This window comes from Lagenorhynchus albirostris, chromosome 16, assembly GCF_949774975.1.
Source record: "Lagenorhynchus albirostris chromosome 16, mLagAlb1.1, whole genome shotgun sequence".
NCBI classification, from domain to species: domain Eukaryota; kingdom Metazoa; phylum Chordata; class Mammalia; order Artiodactyla; family Delphinidae; genus Lagenorhynchus; species Lagenorhynchus albirostris.
In genome coordinates this window covers 58494325-58514401 of record NC_083110.1, presented here as the reverse complement: position 1 = coordinate 58514401, position 20077 = coordinate 58494325, and the positions used below count along the sequence as shown (strand labels likewise).

At 44.8% G+C, this 20077-nt stretch overlaps 1 protein-coding gene across 9 annotated transcripts in view; it reads right to left on the bottom strand.

Moving 5' to 3' along the window:
• Positions 1 to 20077, bottom strand: part of WBP1L (WW domain binding protein 1 like) — a 59128-nt gene that overhangs the window by 21152 nt on the left and 17899 nt on the right. The window contains exon 1 of one of the 9 annotated variants that reach the window (XM_060127196.1): positions 15135 to 15290. The exons of the other annotated variants lie outside the window; for them this stretch is intronic. Coding sequence (XP_059983179.1) covers positions 15135 to 15161 — 27 coding nt within the window. The 5' untranslated portion in view covers positions 15162 to 15290. Of the gene's footprint in view, positions 1 to 15134; positions 15291 to 20077 lie in introns of those variants that run through there. 9 annotated transcript variants of the gene reach the window in all.

Here is a 20077-nt window from a genome sequence, read left to right as displayed (position 1 = left end):
AGAATTTAACGTAGTAATAAGCTTCACAAGGATAATAAAACAGTGTAATAGGACAAAGTGTTTTACATGGGGCAGTCAGGAAAGGCCTCCCTGAGAGGGTGATGTCTGAGTTGTACCCTGAATGATGAGAAGGAGACAGCAGACCTGTAGGAACAGTGTTCCAGGCAGAGGGAATGTCAAGTGTATGCAAAGACACCAATGCAGGAATGAACCTGGTGTGCTCTAGGAAAAGAAAGAAGGCTAGTGTGGCTGAGTACAGTGAATCTAAGAAAGAATAATGTGAAAGGAAGAACTGAGAATTCAGAAAGAGGCCATACCTCATAGGCCTTGTACAACAGGCAAGCAACTTTAACTCAGAATCAGCTATTTTTGTTCTATCCTAGACAGCATCTTTAAATTCTGAAAATGCAACACTTTCAGGTCCAGATCCTTAGAAAATGATTTGTAGGTGGTCATAAAATACACTCTTAAAAGTTTTGTGGATTTACCTCTATTTTTACAATAAGAAAGTTAAAGTCACTTTTCCCCTACTAACGGTTTTAAGGCTGTTTGAAGAGCTCCAGGAAGTAAGTATAATTGTTCAAGGGTACACATTTTTGGGGGGTGCACTGGGTGGTATGCGAGATCTAAGTTCCCCAACCAGGGATCGAATCCATACCCCCTGCAGTGGAAGCACGGAGTCTTGATCACTGGACTGCCATGGAAGTCCCAAGGGTACACATCTTGAAATGTGGGAGGCCATTACAGAAGAGTTGGGGATGAAGGAAAGTAAACTGAGGCAGAGGGATGATTCCACAGGAGTCCTGACCCATTGTTTCCTAGGTGTTATTCTAACCTCCCTTTCTTTGATGGTAGGGATCGTCACATTCTACTTTTGCATCCCTCCCAGTATATACTACACATGACAAATACTCCTTTAAGCTTTACTAGCTAAAGGAGCCCAGTTTCTTCCTTTCTGATAAAGGGCAAGCCCCTGCTAAGAAGTGAACCAAGATTCTGCTTTGTATGCAACCAGATACTAGGAAAGAATTTTTATGCTGTTTTGTTGCGTTCAATAATTTCCCGAAAGGACAAATAGCCTCGGCATGTTCCCCTAACCAAGCCAATAAATCCAGTCTGGTAAGATTCAGGCTCACCCCTCAGATTTGATAGTGTACTTTACCCCTTAAGGGCTCTAGGCTCCAGCTCCCTGGGCTCAGGAGCACCCAGTCTCCCATCCTCCAGCTGCAAAGTACTTTAAAGGGTAAAGCCAAAACCTGGAACTAGTGACACACTTGAGAAAAGCCTAGAACCAATGGGTGGAGCTGCTGCTTCAAGATTTGGCTGCAGTGTGTGCTGCTGAAGGGGAGTCCCTGGGACCCCTGCTATAGGAGGGACTTGGTCCCTTTACTTCAACCTGTGAGGGTCCCCTGGAATAATTCTCTCTGGGGACTCCAGAAGACTGACACTCTTTAAGAATCCGAGGAAGAGTAACACAGTGAATCAGAACAAATCAGGGCATCTCACAAATGAGTGAATTCGCCCTCAAGTGGCAATGAACACATTTAGACAACAAAGGCAACAAAACAGAGATGCATTTCCCAAAGTATGGTCCATAGGCCCCAAATCACCTGGGGTATTTGTTAAGAGTGTAGATTGAGGGCTTCCCTGGTGGCGCAGTGGTTGAGAGTCTGCCTGCCGATGCAGGTAACACAGGTTAGTGCCCCGGTCTGGGAAGATCCCACGTGCCGCGAAGCGGCTAGGCCCGTGAGCCATGGCCGCTGAGCCTGCGCGTCCGGAGCCTGTGCTCCGCAACGGGAGAGGCCACAACAGTGAGAGGCCCGCGTACCGCAAAAAAAAAAAAAAAAAAAAAAAAAAAAAAAGAATGTAGATTGAGAACCTCTGGGGGCAGAGACTGAAGAATTGCAATTTAATACATATTCCCCTGGTTATGCTCACATATATTCAAATTTGACAACAACTGCCCTAGATTTATAACAAACATACAATATAGGGAGGCTGGGAGGCAGATGCAAAAGGGAGGAGATATGGGGATATACGTATATGTATAGTTGATTCACTTTGTTATAAAGCAGAAACTAACATACCATTATAAAGCAATTATACTCCAATAAAGATGTTAAAAGAAATACAATATACACAGTTCTTGCCCTCCAGAAGTGGAATAGTCTTATATTCTATTTCTATAACCTTGAACACATCCCAATAGTTACCCTCAAGAATTGCCACTTAGAATCAAGGCACATAAAATTATTTATACTCTCTCTGCCTCATTCCATAAAAAAATACAAATAACAGATCATAACTTAAATTTTTAAAAATGTGACGTTAGTTATGTACGCTCCTATCCATACCAGTACTGCTACAGCCAAAGCTGCACTGCAACTGGATCCTCATTAAATAGCCCCCAAACAGAGCAGCCAGCAAAGAAATTAAAACCCATTTCCTGTGTTGCTATTAGGAACCTGAGTAACAAACTCAGAAAAAGCCACTTGATCGTGGTAGGAAAATCCCAGAGCAAAGATCGGAAGTTGCAACATATCCCATGGTTTTATTAAAGGCTACTTGTCGACGTCCCAGTGCATGCAGGCCTGCGGGACCTGGCCGGCTGCAGCAGCTCAGGACATTGGGTTAACCTGCCACTCTTTCACCCCTGGACACTTACAAGGAAAAACAGTTCTACCTTGAGGTATCGCGGCAATCCCTCATCACTGACGTCTGCCACAGAATAAATGCACTGAGAAGTATGGCATCTTCAGCAAGGGATGGTGCAGGGAGCCAAGGGATAAAATAGCAGTAGCATGCAACAGAGCAGGTGGCACTCGAGCAGAGCAGGTCGGCAATTCTGCTATTTTGTGTCCACAGTTGGTCATGAGGGCAAGTCCCTCCCTTCGCGTTAGCTTTATCACTGCTCCTCCTGCTTGAGAGCAGGGATTGCAAACTGCTGGCCCGTGGGCCACAGTGGGCCCACTAATGAGTTCTATGCCCACACGGTACCTTTTTAAAATTTTTTTTACAACTTTTTAAAAAAATGGAATTAACTGTCAACATCGTAAAATGAGAAGGATTCATAGAGAAATTCAGATTTCCAGCTTCTGGAAATCCAGGGCCCACATTCCCTCGGGGCCCTATTAGGCAGGGCCACAGACGTGTATGTGCTCTGGCTCCACCCCAGCCTCCCTGAATTCCCTCCTGGCCAGTAACCCCATCTGCTTGACTCAGGTGTGTCACTGCCTGGCCCCTGTGGACATCTGATTAGCTCCTCCTGCTCTCAAGTTCAGTAATACTCCGTTCATCCCCTCACCCTGAGGTTAAGGCCTACTGCAGAGGGCCAAATATAAATGGCAGACATCTGAACTCTCTACACTGAGGCTCCAGCAACATCTTACACACGCCATATGAAATAGGTACCTAGACAAAAAGGAGGGCCCCTCTTCACTGGATGAGGAGAATACCTCTAGCGAATCAGGAAAACCTACGGCCACAACACTCAGGAGATGCGACAGAGAACCAAGTTCTGCCCAGTACCTGTGTTTATCGAGCATTTAGCTAGGCATTTTTACCCATGTTATGTATTCCTCTCTTTTTACAGGAAACCAGGAAACTGAGGTTCAGAGTGATTACCCAGCTAGAACATCTTTTCTGGATCTAAAGCCGGAATTTTAGTGGAAAGAACAGGATGCTTAGGGGTTATCCTAACTTTCATTATAGATGCTGACAGGCACAAAAATGACAGATAAGATACGGACTTTGCCTTTGAGGAACTCTGTAATTACTAAACTGTTAGGTTAAAAAAAAAAGTTTATGTCTCAGTTCTGGCTGCAGAAAACCTTCCTGAAATATTCAGGTTCCTTCTGTGCCTTAATTAATAAGTATAGTCTAATCAACAGAATTCATTCTTTTTTTTTTTTTAACAATTTATAATGTGGCAAAGCCTCATGGTCATAATTTGGAGCAATGATGGTATATACACAACACACACATGTATCTAATCAGTTTATATAATACACATTTATATAGGACTCTCAAGCTTTTCAAACTTCAACAGCCAGCCTCACATTTGAGCCTGCCAGCCAGCACCCTACAAGAGATCAGAAGTGCTACCACCCTCATCTTACGGATAAGAAACTGACACTTAGCCTAAGGCTGCCGATTGACAGAATCAGGACTGTCAAAACCCTGGTCTTCTGACTTTTGGTTCAGTATTCTTTCTATGACTGGGTTCCAGCTCATCAAAGTCTTTGTTATATCCTGAAAATGGCTCTTGATCAAATAAAATAATCACTTCTTTGCCTAGAAAGAGGTACAGTTTTCAAAAGGATCTGAAATACTGAAGGTACAGGTTAAGTTGCTGCTGTCTGTTGTGCTTTAAAAGAGATTCACCACAGTTTCACTGGACGGTGAAGAACACGTGGGGTGTCTCAGAGACCTTCCTCACTTTAAGCAAAGTTCTAAATTGAACCTCGTTTTTTTCCTCAGCAGTTCCATCCCACTGCAGCAGGCTTTTGTTGGGAGCAGAAGAAATAATAACAGGACTTGTCCTGTGTGCTTGCCTGTCTAGAGACTACTACCAGAGATTTATTGCCAGTAAAAAGTTCCACGCTGTTCAAGGAAACCATTTGCTTTTACCTCAACAAAGGGTTACATTAAAAATGGTCTCCCCGAGAAGAGAAACAAGATTTAAAAACATCTTCGGATCCAGACGCTCTCTCCAAAAGACTTGAATAACTTTAAAGAACTTTCTGTATTTTAAGACCTTACACCTTAGAATTAAAAGAGACGCCACATGATTTAGAAGAGGGGGAATTTAGTATCCTCCTTTTCTATATGTTATCGGAAATAGATTACAATAAACACAGGCCACAGCAACAGGGACCGGGCTTGGAATATGGCCTGTTATTAAAATAACTGTAGCCTAATTGTTCTTTAAGTTGTATAAAGTTATTTGAGCACTTCTGAGATCCTACCTTCTGGGGGGTGGTTATCCAGATTTTTCAGAGCAAGAGATAAAATGTCAGTTCCAGAAGGGCTTGATCTTATCTACTGGCCATAAAAAATTATCTTTATACCTGTCCTTGACAAGGCATAGTTCCTGCTGATTAGGGGCAACCAAGATGTCAAGATTCTAAATCTCTGGACAAAAAGTACCTATTGCTTAGAAAGCAGCAGGGAAAAGTACGCCCATTTCCCCTTTATTAAAACATGTCAGTCCACCCTTCCTGAGGCCTGTGGCTTGTGACTGCCTCCTGAGCGGAGTGCCATGCACTAGGCAGCAGTAGTTTTCAGCCCAGAGTGTCTCCACCCTGGCACGACAGTCGGCCCTTGGTATCCACAGAGTCAATCCCAGGCCAGCTGAATCACAGATGCGGAACCCACAGATGCAGGAGGGCCAAGTGGACTTAGTCATTTTACATAAGAGACTTGAACATCCTCGGATTTTGCTATCCGTGGAGCTTGTGGAACCAAACCCCTGTGAATACTGAGGGACAACTGTATTGACATTTGGAGCCAGATAATTCTTTGTCATGGGGACTGTCCTGTGCTTTATAGGATGTTTAGCAGCATCCCTGGCCTCTACTCACTAGATGCCAGTAGCAACACCCACCCAACCCCCTAGATGTGACAACCAACAATGTCCAAACATTGTCAAATGTCCCTTGGGGAGGGAGGTAAAATTGCCTCCAGTTTCAAACCACCATTCCAGCCAAACTGAACCACACAACTTAGCGCAGAATTGTGTTCCACCCAGTCTTGTCACCTGATTGTCCCCTGGGCTCCCCAACCACTCTGTAAATTCCCTGAGACAAGGATGAAGTCAATCTCATAAATGAACCTACCCTAGCAAAGGATCAGACATGCAAAAACCTTCAGAAAGTACTAATCCTGGTGACTGACGGTCAGGTAACCCCAAAGGCTAGTCCTCCTGCACGTGACTCTTCAGTACGCCCTACAAGCAGCAACATGAAGGGATCCTCCAAGAGTTAGGTCAGGGCTGTGGCGATGTGATTTCACATGATGACTGAGGGACCTACCAAAGGCTCTCTGGCCATGATAGGTTTACAGTAACCCAGCACAATCTGAGCCTGGCCCATCAACCCGAAACTTTACTCCTGAGGCAGGAGAGTGACTGCACATTCTATTTTCGTTGGCAGCCGGTCCCAGCCTATCCTGGGCCTCCACACCACACTCCAGAGCCACACCCCGAGGAGTGGGAGGTCACAGGTATTCACACCACTGCCTGGGGGTAACCAGGGATTTCTAAATCCTTGAAGAAAACCACAGGATAGGCTGGGCAGTATTTGAAACCAAGAATGAGACCATGAAGAAATGGACAAATTCTTAGAAATGCACAACCTTCCGAGACTGAACCAAGAACAAATAGAAAATATAAACAGACCAATCACAAGCACTGAAATTAAAACTGTGATTAAAAGTCTTCCAGGGGCTTCCCTGGTGGCGCAATGGTTGAGAGTCTGCCTGCCAATGCAGGGGACACGGGTTCGAGCCCTGGTCTGGGAAGATCCCACATGCCGCAGAGCAACTAGGCCCGTGAGCCACAATTACTGAGCCTGCGCGTCTGGAGCCTGTGCTCCGCAACAAGAGAGGCCACGATAGTGAGAGGCCCGCGCACTGCGATGAAGAGTGGCCCCCACTTGATGCAACTAGAGAAAGCCCTCGCACAGAAAAGAAGACCCAGCACAGCCATAAATTAATTAATTAATTAATTAAAGAAAAAAAAGTCTTCCAACAAACAAAAGCCCAGGACCAGATGGCTTCACAGGTGAATTCTATCAAACATGTAGAGAAGAGCTAACACCTATCCTTCTCAAACTCCTCCAAAATATAGCAGAGGGAGGAACACTCCCAAACTCATTCTACAAGGCCACCATCACCCTGATACCAAAACGAGACAAGGATATCACAAAGAAAGAAAACTACAGGCCAATATCACTAATGAACATAGATGCAAAAATCCTCAACAAAATACTAGCAAACAGAATCCAACAGCACATTAAAAGGATCATACACCATGATCAAGTGGGGTTTATCCCAGGAATGCAAGGATTCTTCAATATATGCAAATCAATCAATGTGATAACACCATATTAACAAACTGAAGGAGAAAAACCATATGATCATCTCAATAGATGCAGGGAAAGCTTTCGACAAAATTCAACACCCATTTATGATAAAAACCCTCCAAAAAGTAGGCATAGAGGGAACTTACCTCAACATAATAAAGGCCATACATGACAAACCCACAGCCAACATCATCCTCAATGGTGAAAAACTGAAACGATTTCCACTAAGATCAGGAACAAGACAAGGCTGCCCACTCTCACCACAATTACTCAACATAGTTTTGGAAGTTTTAGCCACAGCAATCAGAGAAGAAAAAGAAATAAAAGGAATCCAAATCGGAAAAGAAGAAGTAAAGCTGTCACTGTTTGCAGATGACATGATACTATACATAGAGAATCCTAAAGATGTTACCAGAAAACTACTAGAGCTAATCAATGAATTTGGTAAAGTAGCAGGATACAAAATTAATGTGCAGAAACCTCTTGCATTCCTATACACTAATGATGAAAAATCTGAAAATGAAATTAAGAAAACACTCCGATTTACCATTGCAACAAAAAGAATAAAATACCTAGGAATAAACCTACGTAAGGAGACAAACGACCTGTATGCAGAAAATTATAAGACACTGATGAAAGAAATTAAAGATGATACAAACAGATAGAGAGATATACCATGTTCTTGGATTGGAAGAATCCACATTGTGAAAATGACTATACTACCCAAAGCAACCTACAGATTCAATGCAATCCCTATCAAACTACCACTGGCATATTTCACAGAACTAGAACAAAAAATTTCACAATTTGTATGGAAACACAAAAGACCCCGAACAGCCAAAGCAATCTTGAGAAAGAAAAACGGAGCTGGAGGAATCAGGCTCCTGGACTTCAGACTATACTACAAAGCTACAGTAATCAAGACAGTATGGTACTGGCACAATAACAGAAATATAGATCAATGGAACAGGATAGAAAGCCCAGAGATAAACACGCATATGGTCACCTTATCTTTGATCAAGGAGGCAAGAATATACAATGGAGAAAAGACTGCCTCTTCAATAAGTGGTGTTGGGAAAACTGGACAGCTACATGTAAAAGAATGAAATTAGAACACTCCCTAACACCATACAACAAAAATAAACTCAAAATGGATTAAAGACCTAAATGTAAGGCCAGACACTATCAAACTTTTAGAGGAAAATATAGGCAGAACACTCTATGACATAAATCACAGCAAGATGCTTTTTGACCCACCTCCTAGAGAAATGGAAATAAAAACAAAAATAAACAAATGGGACCTAATGAAATTTAAAAGCTTTTGCACAGCAAAGGAAACCATAAACAAGATGAAAAACCCTAAGAATGGGAGAAAATATTTGTAAATGAAGCAAGTGACAAAGGATTAATCTCCAAAATTTGCAAGCAGCTCATGCAGCTCAATAACAAAAAAACAAACAACCCAATCCAAAAATGGGCAGAAGACCTAAATAGACATTTCTCCAAAGAAGATATACAGATTGCCAACAAACACATGAAAGAATGCTCAAGATCATTAATCATTAGAGAAATGCAAATCAAAACTACAATGAGATATCATCTCACACTGGTCAGAATAGCCATCAAAAAATCTACAAACAATAAATGCTGGAGAGGGTGTGGAGAAAACGGAACCCTCTTGCACTGTTGGTGGGAATGTAAACTGATACAGCCACTATGGAGAACAGTATGGAGGTTCCTTAAAAAACTAAAAACAGAACTACTATACGACCCAGCAATCCCACTACTGGGCATATACCCTGAGAAAACCATAATTCAAAAAGAGTCATGTACCACAATGTTCATGGCAGCTCTATTTACAATAGCCAGGACATGGAAGCAACCTAAGTGTCCATCAACAGATGAATGGATAAAGAAGATGTGGCACATATATACAATGGAATATTACTCAGCCATAAAAAGAAACGAAATTGAGTTATTTGTAGTGAGGTGGATGGACCTAGAGTCTGTCATACAGAGTGAAGTAAGTCAGAAAGAGAAAAACAAATACCGTATGCTAACACATATATATGGAATCTAAAAAACAACAGAAAAAAAATGGTCATGAAGAACTTAGGGGCAAGACGGGAATAAAGACGCAGACTTACTAGAGAATGGACTTGAGATACGGGGAGGGGGAAGGGTAAGCTGGGACAAAGTGAGAGAGTGGCATGGACATATATACACTACCAAACGTAAAACAGATAGCTAGTGGGAAGCAGCCGCATAGCACGGGGAGATCAGCTCGGAGCTTTGTGACCACCTAGAGGGGTGGGATAGGGAGGGTGGGAGGGAGGGAGATGCAAGAGGGAAGAGATATGGGGACATATGTATATGTATATCTGATTCACTGTTATAAAGCAGAAACTAACACACCATTGTAAAGCAATTATACTCCAATAAAGATATTAAAAAAAAAGAATGAGACCATGTGTCACAGTTCAGTGGAAGCTCCTGAGAGCATGTATGTTAAGCAAGAGAACCAAACAATAAAGAATATTCTGTCCCCCTTCATGCAATGCCCAAGGGAACCAATGTCTTCTGTGAGACACAGTCCCAGCAAAATATACGCCACTTGCAGGAAAATAAGTCACTGTGTCACACTCCGGCCAGCCGTTCTCAAAGCCTGTCTCCCTCTCTACCGAGATGTATACAGCTTTCTGCCACTGCCCCTCCTCTCTCGTTCAGTTAAAAGAACAAGACAGGTCAAGCAAGTCACCTAGGACTGAATCACCATTTTTAGCAACAGATGCCTCTTGTGAGGTCCACGTTCAAGTCCAGTTGAGCCCTGCCCACAGCAGCAATGGCTACAGAGGGGGCACAAAATGGCTAAACCAGGTCAAATGCAGGGCTGTTTCAACTCACTGTTGCTACAAATTAGCAACAAATAGAGTCCAGAAGTGCCAGGGAGGAACTGGTATCCAGCTGCTGGGGAGCCAGGGCAGGGGAAGGAATTTTATAGCACAGTTTTTGGGGTTTTTTTCCTCCAAGTAGTCCCAAATTATTGTTTTCCTGGACTAAAATTTACCTCTTCAAGGAAAAGGGGTGGGAGGGGGTGGATCAAACTCATGGGATATTACTGGAGGAAGTGAATGTTTTCTTTGGCTCCATCCTGGATAAAAGTTTCAAAATCAGCAGATACAGTCTTCTTTTCCACCAAGTTACTGTCCAGTCCACTGGCTTCTCTTTGCTTTGATAACAAGAATGTGATGAAAAACAAGCACATTCCTCTTAAAAAAGCAGCTTCTTGCAACAGAGATGGTTGCGGGGGGGCGGTGTTTAAAAAGTCACCTGAAAGGGCTTGGACGGGAACCATCCTTTCTGTTAGGTGACTATAGGGAACTGAGGTGTTCTACAGAGCTGTCGCTTGTAGTTTTCACTGATTTTTACAAATCAGTTCCAAATCAGTACACCTCTGGTAGTACAAACAAGTGTTACTTGGTGTTTGCTGCATTTATATACAGCCAGTTCCCTTCCAGCAGGGTCTCGCTTACTTTGTCCTGAACCTGGTAGAGAGGCTAATTAAAATCAGCACACATAGGAGGGTAATGGTGACTGGGACACTCAGGCCCATGCAGAGAACAGGGCCACAGGGAGAAGGTCTGGCAGCAGGTTTGGTGCGGGAACCCTACCAGCGATGTGCAACAGCAGGACAGCACTGAGGAGACATGGCCTCCAGAGCTGCCGCTGCCACACGTTAGCTCTGTGATCTCGAATAGATAATTTCTTGACTTTCCGCTGCCTCACAGGTGAAAGGAGATAAGACCTCCTACCTGATGGGTGGCTGTCGTGACATTAATCAAAGTATCATGTCAACGTTGGCTGATATTCAGCAGTGTAGGGGTTAAATTGGAAGTTGGAAAATTCCATCTGCCCTCTCCCTGGGCACGGCTCCCGCGCTTGCAGCTCCAGGCTGCCTTCCCTGTGTCCAGGGAGTAACTGGGGTTCAACACTCTGGCTGCCCTGTCACATTCAGCACCAGGCCAAGCAGGGGCCTTTTCAAGAATACAAACAGCCCCCTGTGCCTCTACCCGTACATTCCAAGCTGGGCAAGGGCACACTGCCTGAGCGGGCCCCAGACCCACCCCACTTTCACTGGAGGCTACTCATTTCAGTATCAGGGATCATCTCACTTCATCAGTGAGGGCAATTTGGGGGATAATTTTCCGACAGAGAAAGGCAACATTCGAGGTACAGGATATAAATTCCTGTCTTGACGGATCTAGCCTGCATCCCAGCAACTAGAACTTGCCATCAACTCGTCCTTCCACATACCTACAGTGCAACAACTGAGACCACTGGACTGTGGAAGGGACCACCTGCAAAAGCCTCCTTTCCACACCTCTGAACTGTACCACTCCATTCCTAATGTCACTCGCCCACCGCCACCTGCCTAACGTTCCATCACCTGCGTGCTTGTTCTACACCACCTGCCTGACTGTGAGGGCATGGATAGCTTCTATAGATACCTCTTTGTATCCACAACGTGCTTTGAGTAGAACAGGTGCTCAATACTTTTCAGATATAGATGTTAGTCATAAGAATCCTTCAGCATTGTAAAATCAATACCTTCTGAATTAAACATGAAATAGAATTCATTCAAATCAGCAGACCAAGAACATTCTGTTGCAATCTTGTTCTCTGAAAATCAGTGATCCATCTGTTAGGTATACAGGATGGATTCCCTCTTAACCAGAAAACTCATTTCTAATCTTGCCAGATAATGACGGGATGGCACGCTCAACTGTGTGTTGTATCTAAAATCTGGCACGTGGTGCCGTAGCCCAGAAGTTCAGTAGCTGACTCTCTTCCAAACTTCAGCCCCATTAAGCACAAGACTGTTCTCTAGACAACACTGTAGCTTCCAGGGGGCTGTCTTAACTGTCCCTTGACTGGAAGAACTAATACAGCCTTGAGGCCTATCTGCCCTTCACAGACACTGAATTCATGCCACACTCATTATTAGATTGAAGGTCCCTCATGCCTCCCTCTTTCTCAGTGTCATAAAGGACACCAATACTCGATGAACCGAGGTCTTTGTTTTGTCTCAGGCATACTTAATACCAAGACTCACAGATGAGTTTCCCTTCTCATCTGCAGGAGAAAACAAAAACAACACTCCCAACCTGATCTGTCTGGAATGCTCTTTCCCCAGCTCATATGTCTGGTAAACTCCTACTCATCCTTTGAGACTCAGATCAGATATCACCTTCTCAGGAAAGCCTTCCGTGCCCACCCCCCTCCCCAAGCCTGATTTAGATGCTTTCCCACCCTCTGCTGTCCTAGTCCCTGGGGATCCTCTGTTTCGGGCTTTAGCACATTGTCATGTAATTATTTCCCAGCTACTAAAGTGCAGGTGGGGGTGGGGTTTGCTCAGAGTGGGGCCAGACACCGCCTGGGTCCGGGCCACCTGGGGAACACAACAGAAATGCAGATTCCTGGGCCCTGGGCCCACACCTACTGAATCTACATTTTAATAAGCCCCACTCCCAGGTGATTTTTATGCATTTTGAGAACTACTGCATTAGAGTATGAGCTCCTTGGAAGTAAGGATTGTGCTTTATTTATCCTTTGTGCCGGGTTCACATTCATTAAGTGCAGAGGCATTATTCAGTAGATGCTGCATGCATGAGAATCTTCCACAGGGTAAAATGTAAAAGGGCACTCAGAGACAGATGTCTCATCTGGTACCTGGGCCACCTAGAAACAACCTTCCGAAAACATGCCCCAACTGGAACAAGGCATTAATCCAACTCTACTTTCACAGACACTGATAGGTAGTGAGAAAAACATCAGGCTTTGGAATTAAAAAACCTGGGTTTAAAACAAACAAACAGAACTTCGATGACCATTTCCCTAGCTAGCTGAGCAACTCTGGACAAGTAGCTTACCTACTGTACGCCTCAGGATGCACTTCTGTAGAAACAGAATCACACTACCACGTAAGACAGGGGTGTTATGTGGATTAAGAGGGAAATAATATATGAAAGCACATATATATATTGTGTATGATAAAGACTAACAGCATATATGTTTTGTGCCATTTTCTTAAAAACAGAATTATCACCAAGTAATCTTTAGAAGGCTGGCTTTTACATAGCTCCAATAAAAAACAGTTACACTGTCAGACACAGAAATGCTAGAAATATACAAAATTATGTTACCAAAAATACTCAGGGTTTTTACAGGCAAAGTTTGAATCACAGAAGCCTAAGGCAGAAAGGGCCTCAAGAGGTCCTCTAGTTCGGCCCTCTATCAGGAACCCGTTCAGAAACAAGAACAAAGATTCACCTGCTGTGGATCCTCTGAGATGCTCCCCACAACCAACCCAGTTCTTCACTCCACCTACCTCTGCATCCTTTCACTTAACTGAGCAGAGGTTACTGGACACGAGCAAGACTGATAGTAAATTACACTGGTACGGTAAGTAGCGGCCTCCCAAGTCTCAGTCAATGCACAATGACCAAATCCCAGGGCAAGAGCTCCTGCCTACTATATCCTTCATCTCTGTAAAGGAACCAGTCCTCTAGCTTCTTGTTTCCTTACGTTTTTTGCTAAATGCCTATTCTCAGTCAGCCAAGGTGCTAGTGCTTTAAATATTCTTTTGTGAAATCTTCCCAATGACTCTTCCAGTAGGTTTTATTGTTTCCATTTCAAAGATGAGGTTCAGAGCAGTTAAGCAGCCTCTGAGACCCAGGTGGGGAGCCAGGATATAGACTTGGGTCTTTCTGGTTCCCCAGCCCTGCTCTTTCCACTGTATCAGGCAGTTTCCAGCCGCTATCCCCTGCCTGCTGACATAACATGGGATGCTTCATCCATCCTATTTCCAACGCTGCTCAAAATCCTTGCCAGGGCTTACTCTGCCCATGGGTTAAAAGGACAGCCTTTCTTGAGGGGCAGAGGAGGTGCTCAAAAAGGGCCCCCAACGCTCTGCCTATCAGCTGCATCAAAGGAACTCTGAAGATTAACAAGGGCAGTAATGGAACGTGCGGAGCTTTTCAGAAAAGCTTACTTTTAAAAGAATTTCTGGCAATCCAAGGGAGACTAGCACTTTTCTAAGAGTGAGGTTAAACCAGCAGTCCCTAGCAGTGACTTTCTTTGCTAAGCCTTCTGGTTTGATCACATCTGTGGCTTTTCCTCCCCCAGGAACAGGCAGTAGAGGGTGTGTGTCTGTCCCCACCCCCTCTTACAGCCGCCACTGGTTACAGTTACACATTCCGATACAGACGTGCCTCTCAGACCAAAGAGGGGGCAGGGGTGGCCAGCTCTCAGAAGCCCTGGAACAAATAGTTGGCAACAGCTGTGTTCTCAGAAGACCGCAGTTGGTCGCTCGCTACTGTTTTCTCATTCCACACCAGGTTATCGGCTATAATTCAGTGCCCCTACTTCAAACAGCCGCGTGCAAAGCAATCGAGTTTCTGCCACAGGGGTCTGCTGGCTTTGAAAAATCGGTCAGGAAGGCCAAAATGTGGTCAGTGCCACCCCCACCCCTCTGAGGCATTCAGGCTGTCCCTCAGTCACACAGCCCTGACCACACGCTGAGGAGGAGAAAGCCTCCGGGCGCCCTACCCTGTAAAAGAAGGCCCCGACCCCAACTCAGAATCTCTTCAGAACCAGGGAACTGTGAAGAAATCTCTGCTAACTAGCCAAATCAAAATGGAGACGGAATAAAAGGGGTTTTGATCAAGAATCCCGCTCTGCCTCTCCCCCTCCCCAGCCTCACTCAACTGTTTCCTCCCTAAGGCTTTGGTAACGGTTTTATGGTGCTAATGGAAAATCAGAACGGAGGGCCCCAGAGAGACCTCAGTGAGGTAGGGGGTTAAGACACGGTGGCTCTGGGAATAAGGAGCAACTAGCAGGCAGGAAAGGAAGCCTGGAAAATTCTGTGGGAGCTGGCCTGTTTTAACTGCAAGACATTTTCTAAAAGGTTCCCTCCGCCCAAAGCAGCAGGATGATAAACTCCCACCCTTCTTCCCTTCCCGAACCCGATCCACGGACCACCCGTTCCATTACCTGTCTAAGACCCAAAAGGAAAGGCATCCTGCAAGAGCATCGTCCACACTAACGTTGGGAAAAAAGGGCTTTTTAAAAGTTAAGGTCTTGGAATGAGCATTTTCCCTGGTGGGCCTGGTACTCAGCAGTCCCGGTTAACCGGCCTTCCTTAGCAAAGAAGAGAAAGTAAACAGACTCCTGGGACCAAGCAGGCACTCTGCCTCCTGCTCTCCTCACTGCTTCCCCCCACCAGCCTCCCACCCCCCCGCCTGGCTCCGACCCACCCCCACTTTCTCGTGACATATCTCAGACGCAGCAAAGCTGAAGCTGTCTGCCAAGGGGGAAATGACATCAGTTCAGGCACGGCAGAAAAAACTCCAGACAGCTGCTGCTGTGGAATACTGAGAAGGATGTGCTGCAAACCTACGAAGGCCTGCCCTGGACCCACCTAGGGCTGGAGCCCACAGCAGGAGGAGGATGGGGGCTGCTGCCCGCTGCCCGCTCCCATCGGCTCTGAGCAGGCTGGGCTGTACATAAATCAAGGCTCTAAGGCTGAACAGAGCTACACTTCTCTGAATAACGACTGGATTCTAATAGCTCCCAAGGTCTTGTTTCTCCTCCTTGGGAAAGAAAAGGAGGCCAGGGGCTGTCAGTTTCACAGAAACTTTTCCTCCCCCCACCCCTGCCAGAGCTGGTGCTCAATAAACGTGCACTCTGGCCTGGTTGTTTCAACTTTCTCTAGGGATGGATGCAATTCAGAGACAGGTTGGAGAGGCACCCCTCCCCCAGCGAAGGCAGGACCTGCTACCTTGGGCGCTGACCTCTCAAGCCCTCGCTTCGACAGGAGAGTTTATATTTCATAAACAAACTGTGTGTACAGGTGCCAACATCTTTCCTCACTTGTCTTACAAAAGGTACAACAAGTCCCACGGCTGCCTCCAAGTTGCCAGTGAAGCAGATCATCTATATTTAAACCAACTCTTGCTTCTGAAAAGTTCACCACCTTAGGTTTGTCAGGCTTTCTTCTCTAAGCTCAGTTTATGGAGAAAACGGCTCTCTATAAGGTTGGCGTCCTCATCTGACTTCTCCCAGTCAGTGGTATAAGCCAACTCTCGTCTGGCCACTGTTCCCTCAACAGCAGGTCACAGTCGCTCCCTCCAGTCCTGAATCCTCCACCAAGGACAACACTAGCTAAGGTCCGTGTTTGGATTTGGACTTGCAGAAATGACTCTCAAGGAGAACAATCTTCAGAGGAACTTTATGAACCCAAAGTTACTTTCTAATAATTATATTTCTGTCACTCAAAGCAAGTATATCTCCTTTCTTTTTACTTTCTGCAACAATTTTCTTTCAGTGATACTTATCAAAGGCCCCCATGGGACTGGCACTGTGCTGAGCAGACCCAGGTAAGTCAGAAATGATTCTTGCAAATTAGTATCTTTCACCTCCACCTAGGACAATAAATTAGCAGTACGTAACACTTACAGCAAGGTGAGTTGCCAAAAGTACTTAGTGAATCCAGCCAGACACAAAATGTGCTTGCTGCAGGTCTACTGACGGTCAAGGTCACATCGACTTTCCTGACAAGGAAACGAATGAGCCAAGCCAGCTGGGCCATATCCTGGAGGCTCACAGAAAAATGACTCACAGCCTCATTGCTTTGCAGAAGGGAAGAGGGGTGAAGTGGCTTCTGCTGCTGCAGGTGTTTGGGGACTAGGGAGCCATTCTTCAGCAAATATGTATTCTCAAGACACGGTCATCCAGTCTATCCCATGCCTTGCTGCTACCCTCACATACAGGCCGAACTGCCAGACAGGCAGGCCTGGACATCGAGGCAGGCCTGGACATCGAGGCACAAGAAAGAAGAGGCTGCTTCCAACGCCCTCCTTTCATTTCCTCAGTTCCCTGGCAACCGCCGACCATCCCAAAACACATGCAGCATTATTAACTTTGACAATCAAACTGGAGGAAGGGGCATCCTCAGCCCCTCCTGGGCAACTCTGGTCTGAACCTACCTAACAAGAGAGAGTTAGGTGACACCTGCAGCTCTACAGAAAGAGTACATGGCATAAGTGTACTTATTCATTCATTCATTCCACACCTATTGAATGCCCACAGCGTGCCAGGGCACTGGTCTAGGTGCTGGAGGTACCGCCATGAGCAAAACAGTCAAGAACCCTTGCTCTAATGGGCAAAGGAAACATTCCACATTTCCAAATAATATTTATCAGCAGTCATCTCTGAATAAGTGGAACTGCAACAAAATTATTAGAAATCCAAAAATAATCTTGTGAAAGTGCAAGCTAAATTATCAAAATTGCAACATAGGCGGCCCAATTTCCTCCCAACCTAATGAATCATCCTTTTATGGATGCTACTCAAGACAGCGTTTCTAATCAGCATCTGCCTACTTTTATCTTCTTATAAGATTGTAAGTTCCTTGTGCAAGACAGCATTAAACCCAAAACATTACACCGAGCACAACACCATATACTCTAACAAAGTGATCACTGAGAATGGCTTCTTTCTCACTGATCTACTTTTCCTTGCCCCTAGTCCCTGACCAACCCTCACTGAGCGCTAAGATTTGGGGGATGAGGAGAAAAAGAAGCTGAATTGGCAAATGCAGGCATTCCCAGGAAGGCGAGTTCACTTTTCTCCATGCTCTACAAATATTATAACCCAGGGACACAGCAGTCAATTTGGGGATTTAAGAGGCAAGAGGATAATCAGCAATTTCTGCTAGTCTGAGAAAAAAGGGTTCTTTTATGTAAGTGATCCAGGTTCATACATGGTGGACCAAAGCTAAGTCAAATCCTTCTTCAAACGTTTTGGTCATCTGCCTGACAATGCAGAATTTAATTCAACGCTGAATTCACCAATTTAAAAAAAAAAAAAAAAAAAGGAAGAGTCACACTAAACTGGGATGGAGCAGGATCATGTTGTCAAAATGTTGCAATTTAATCCCACTACTGGGCATATACCCAGAGAAAACCATAATTCAAAAAAGACACATGCATACCAATGTTCACTGCAGCACTATTTACAATAGCCGGGTCATGGAAGCAACCTAAATGTCCATCGACAGATGAATGGATAAAGAAGATGTGGTACATATATACAATGGAATATTACTCAGCCATAAAAAGGAACAAAATTGGGTCATTTGTAGACATGTGGATGGGCCTAGAGACTGTCATACAGAGTGAAGTAAGTCAGAAAGAGAAAAACAAATATCGTATATTAACGCATATATGTGGAATCTAGAAAAATGGAACAGATAAACCTGTTTGCAAGGCAGAAATACAGACACAAATGTAGAGAACAAACGTATGGACACCAAGGGGGATGAACTGGGGCGGGGGAACTGGGGGGGAACTGGGAGATTGGGATTGACATGTATACACTAATATGTACAAAATAGATAATAAGAACCTGCTGTATAAAAATATAAAATAAAATTCAAAAAAAAAAATGTTTCAGTTTAACAACTGTTTATGGCCCCAAGCAATGTCTGAGACATCCTTCCACTGACCCAGAGCTCTCTTTCCCAGTTCAGAGAACTCACAAAGATAGTAATGTTGGAAATCCTTTGGATTAACTTATTATTTAAGAAGACAGTGTTCGGGGCTTCCCTGGTGGCGCAGTGGTTAAGAATCCTCCTGCCAATGCAGGGCACACAGGTTCGAGCCCTGGTCCGGGAAGATCCCACATGCTGCAGAGCAACTAAGCCCGCGAGCCACAACTACTGAGCCTGAGCTCTAGAGCCCGCAAGCCACAACTACTGAGCCCACGTGCCACAACTACTGAAGCCCGCGCACCTAGAGCCTGTGCTCCGCAACAAGAGAAGCCACCACAATGAGAAGCCCACACACCGCAACGAAGAGTAGCCCCCACTCACCGCGACTAGAGAAAGCCCACGCACAGCAACAAAGACCCAACGCAGCCAAAAATAAATAAATTAATACCAAAAAAAAAAAAAAGAAGACATACTGCAAAGCATATATGTTCATGGCTAGTAGAATTCATTCCTTCACTGTACTTCAAGAATCTTTTGGCAACGTTTTCTAAGCAGCCTATGCATTTATAATCTTTAAATTCTGGGAAGGAGGCAAGGAGAGACAGTTATTTGTTTATTACTGACAATAAACCAGCCTCTGTGCTAGGACTTCATTTAACCAACATCTCACTTAATGTGACAACAATCCCATGATGTAGGTATTATTATCTTTACTGTTCAGTTGCAGAAACTGAAGCATATGGAGACCTTGCCCAAGGAAGAGCAGAGGAAGTAGGCAGAGGAAGAGCAAGGATTTGAATGAAGTCTCTGGTTCTAAAGACTCTTTCCTTTACAATAATACAGGAGTCATGATATTAAACCAGAAGTTACCAATAAGGCAAAAACCAGAATTGAGGGTCAGTCGAACGCTGAGCAGACATGTATGTCCCTGGTCTGTGCTCCGGAATCCTGTCTATAAGACTGTCACTTATACCGGTTCTGACAGTGGTGTTCCCAAGGGTGGAGTCAGGGCGCTGGGGCCCCAGGACTCCCATTCTGACCCACTTTGGGGCTGAGCTCTGTGAAGTAAATGACTGGGGAAGTCCTGAAGTTCTCATATGTTCCCAACACACAATGGGTCCCCACACAAGGAGCAAGCTGGCATGGAAGGTCTTCCATGCCTTGGATCTCAACTAACCTGGTGAAGTGCTTGTCATCTGGCCAGTGGAGGCTAAAGGAGACTAGGGTTGAGGGCCCCCGAGTTTCTCATTTCGCAATCAAGGAATCTGAAGAAAGAGGGTTTTGTCAGAACAGGACAACTGCCAGGCTTCTAGGGCAGGAGATAATCTCCAGACCTAAAGCCTTTTTATTTCCAGGAGTTTTGAGTAGAGGCTGCTAGGTCGACACAGAACATCTAAGATAAAAATAAAAGACCTTTCTTATCTTTCTCGGGTTGTGCACAAGC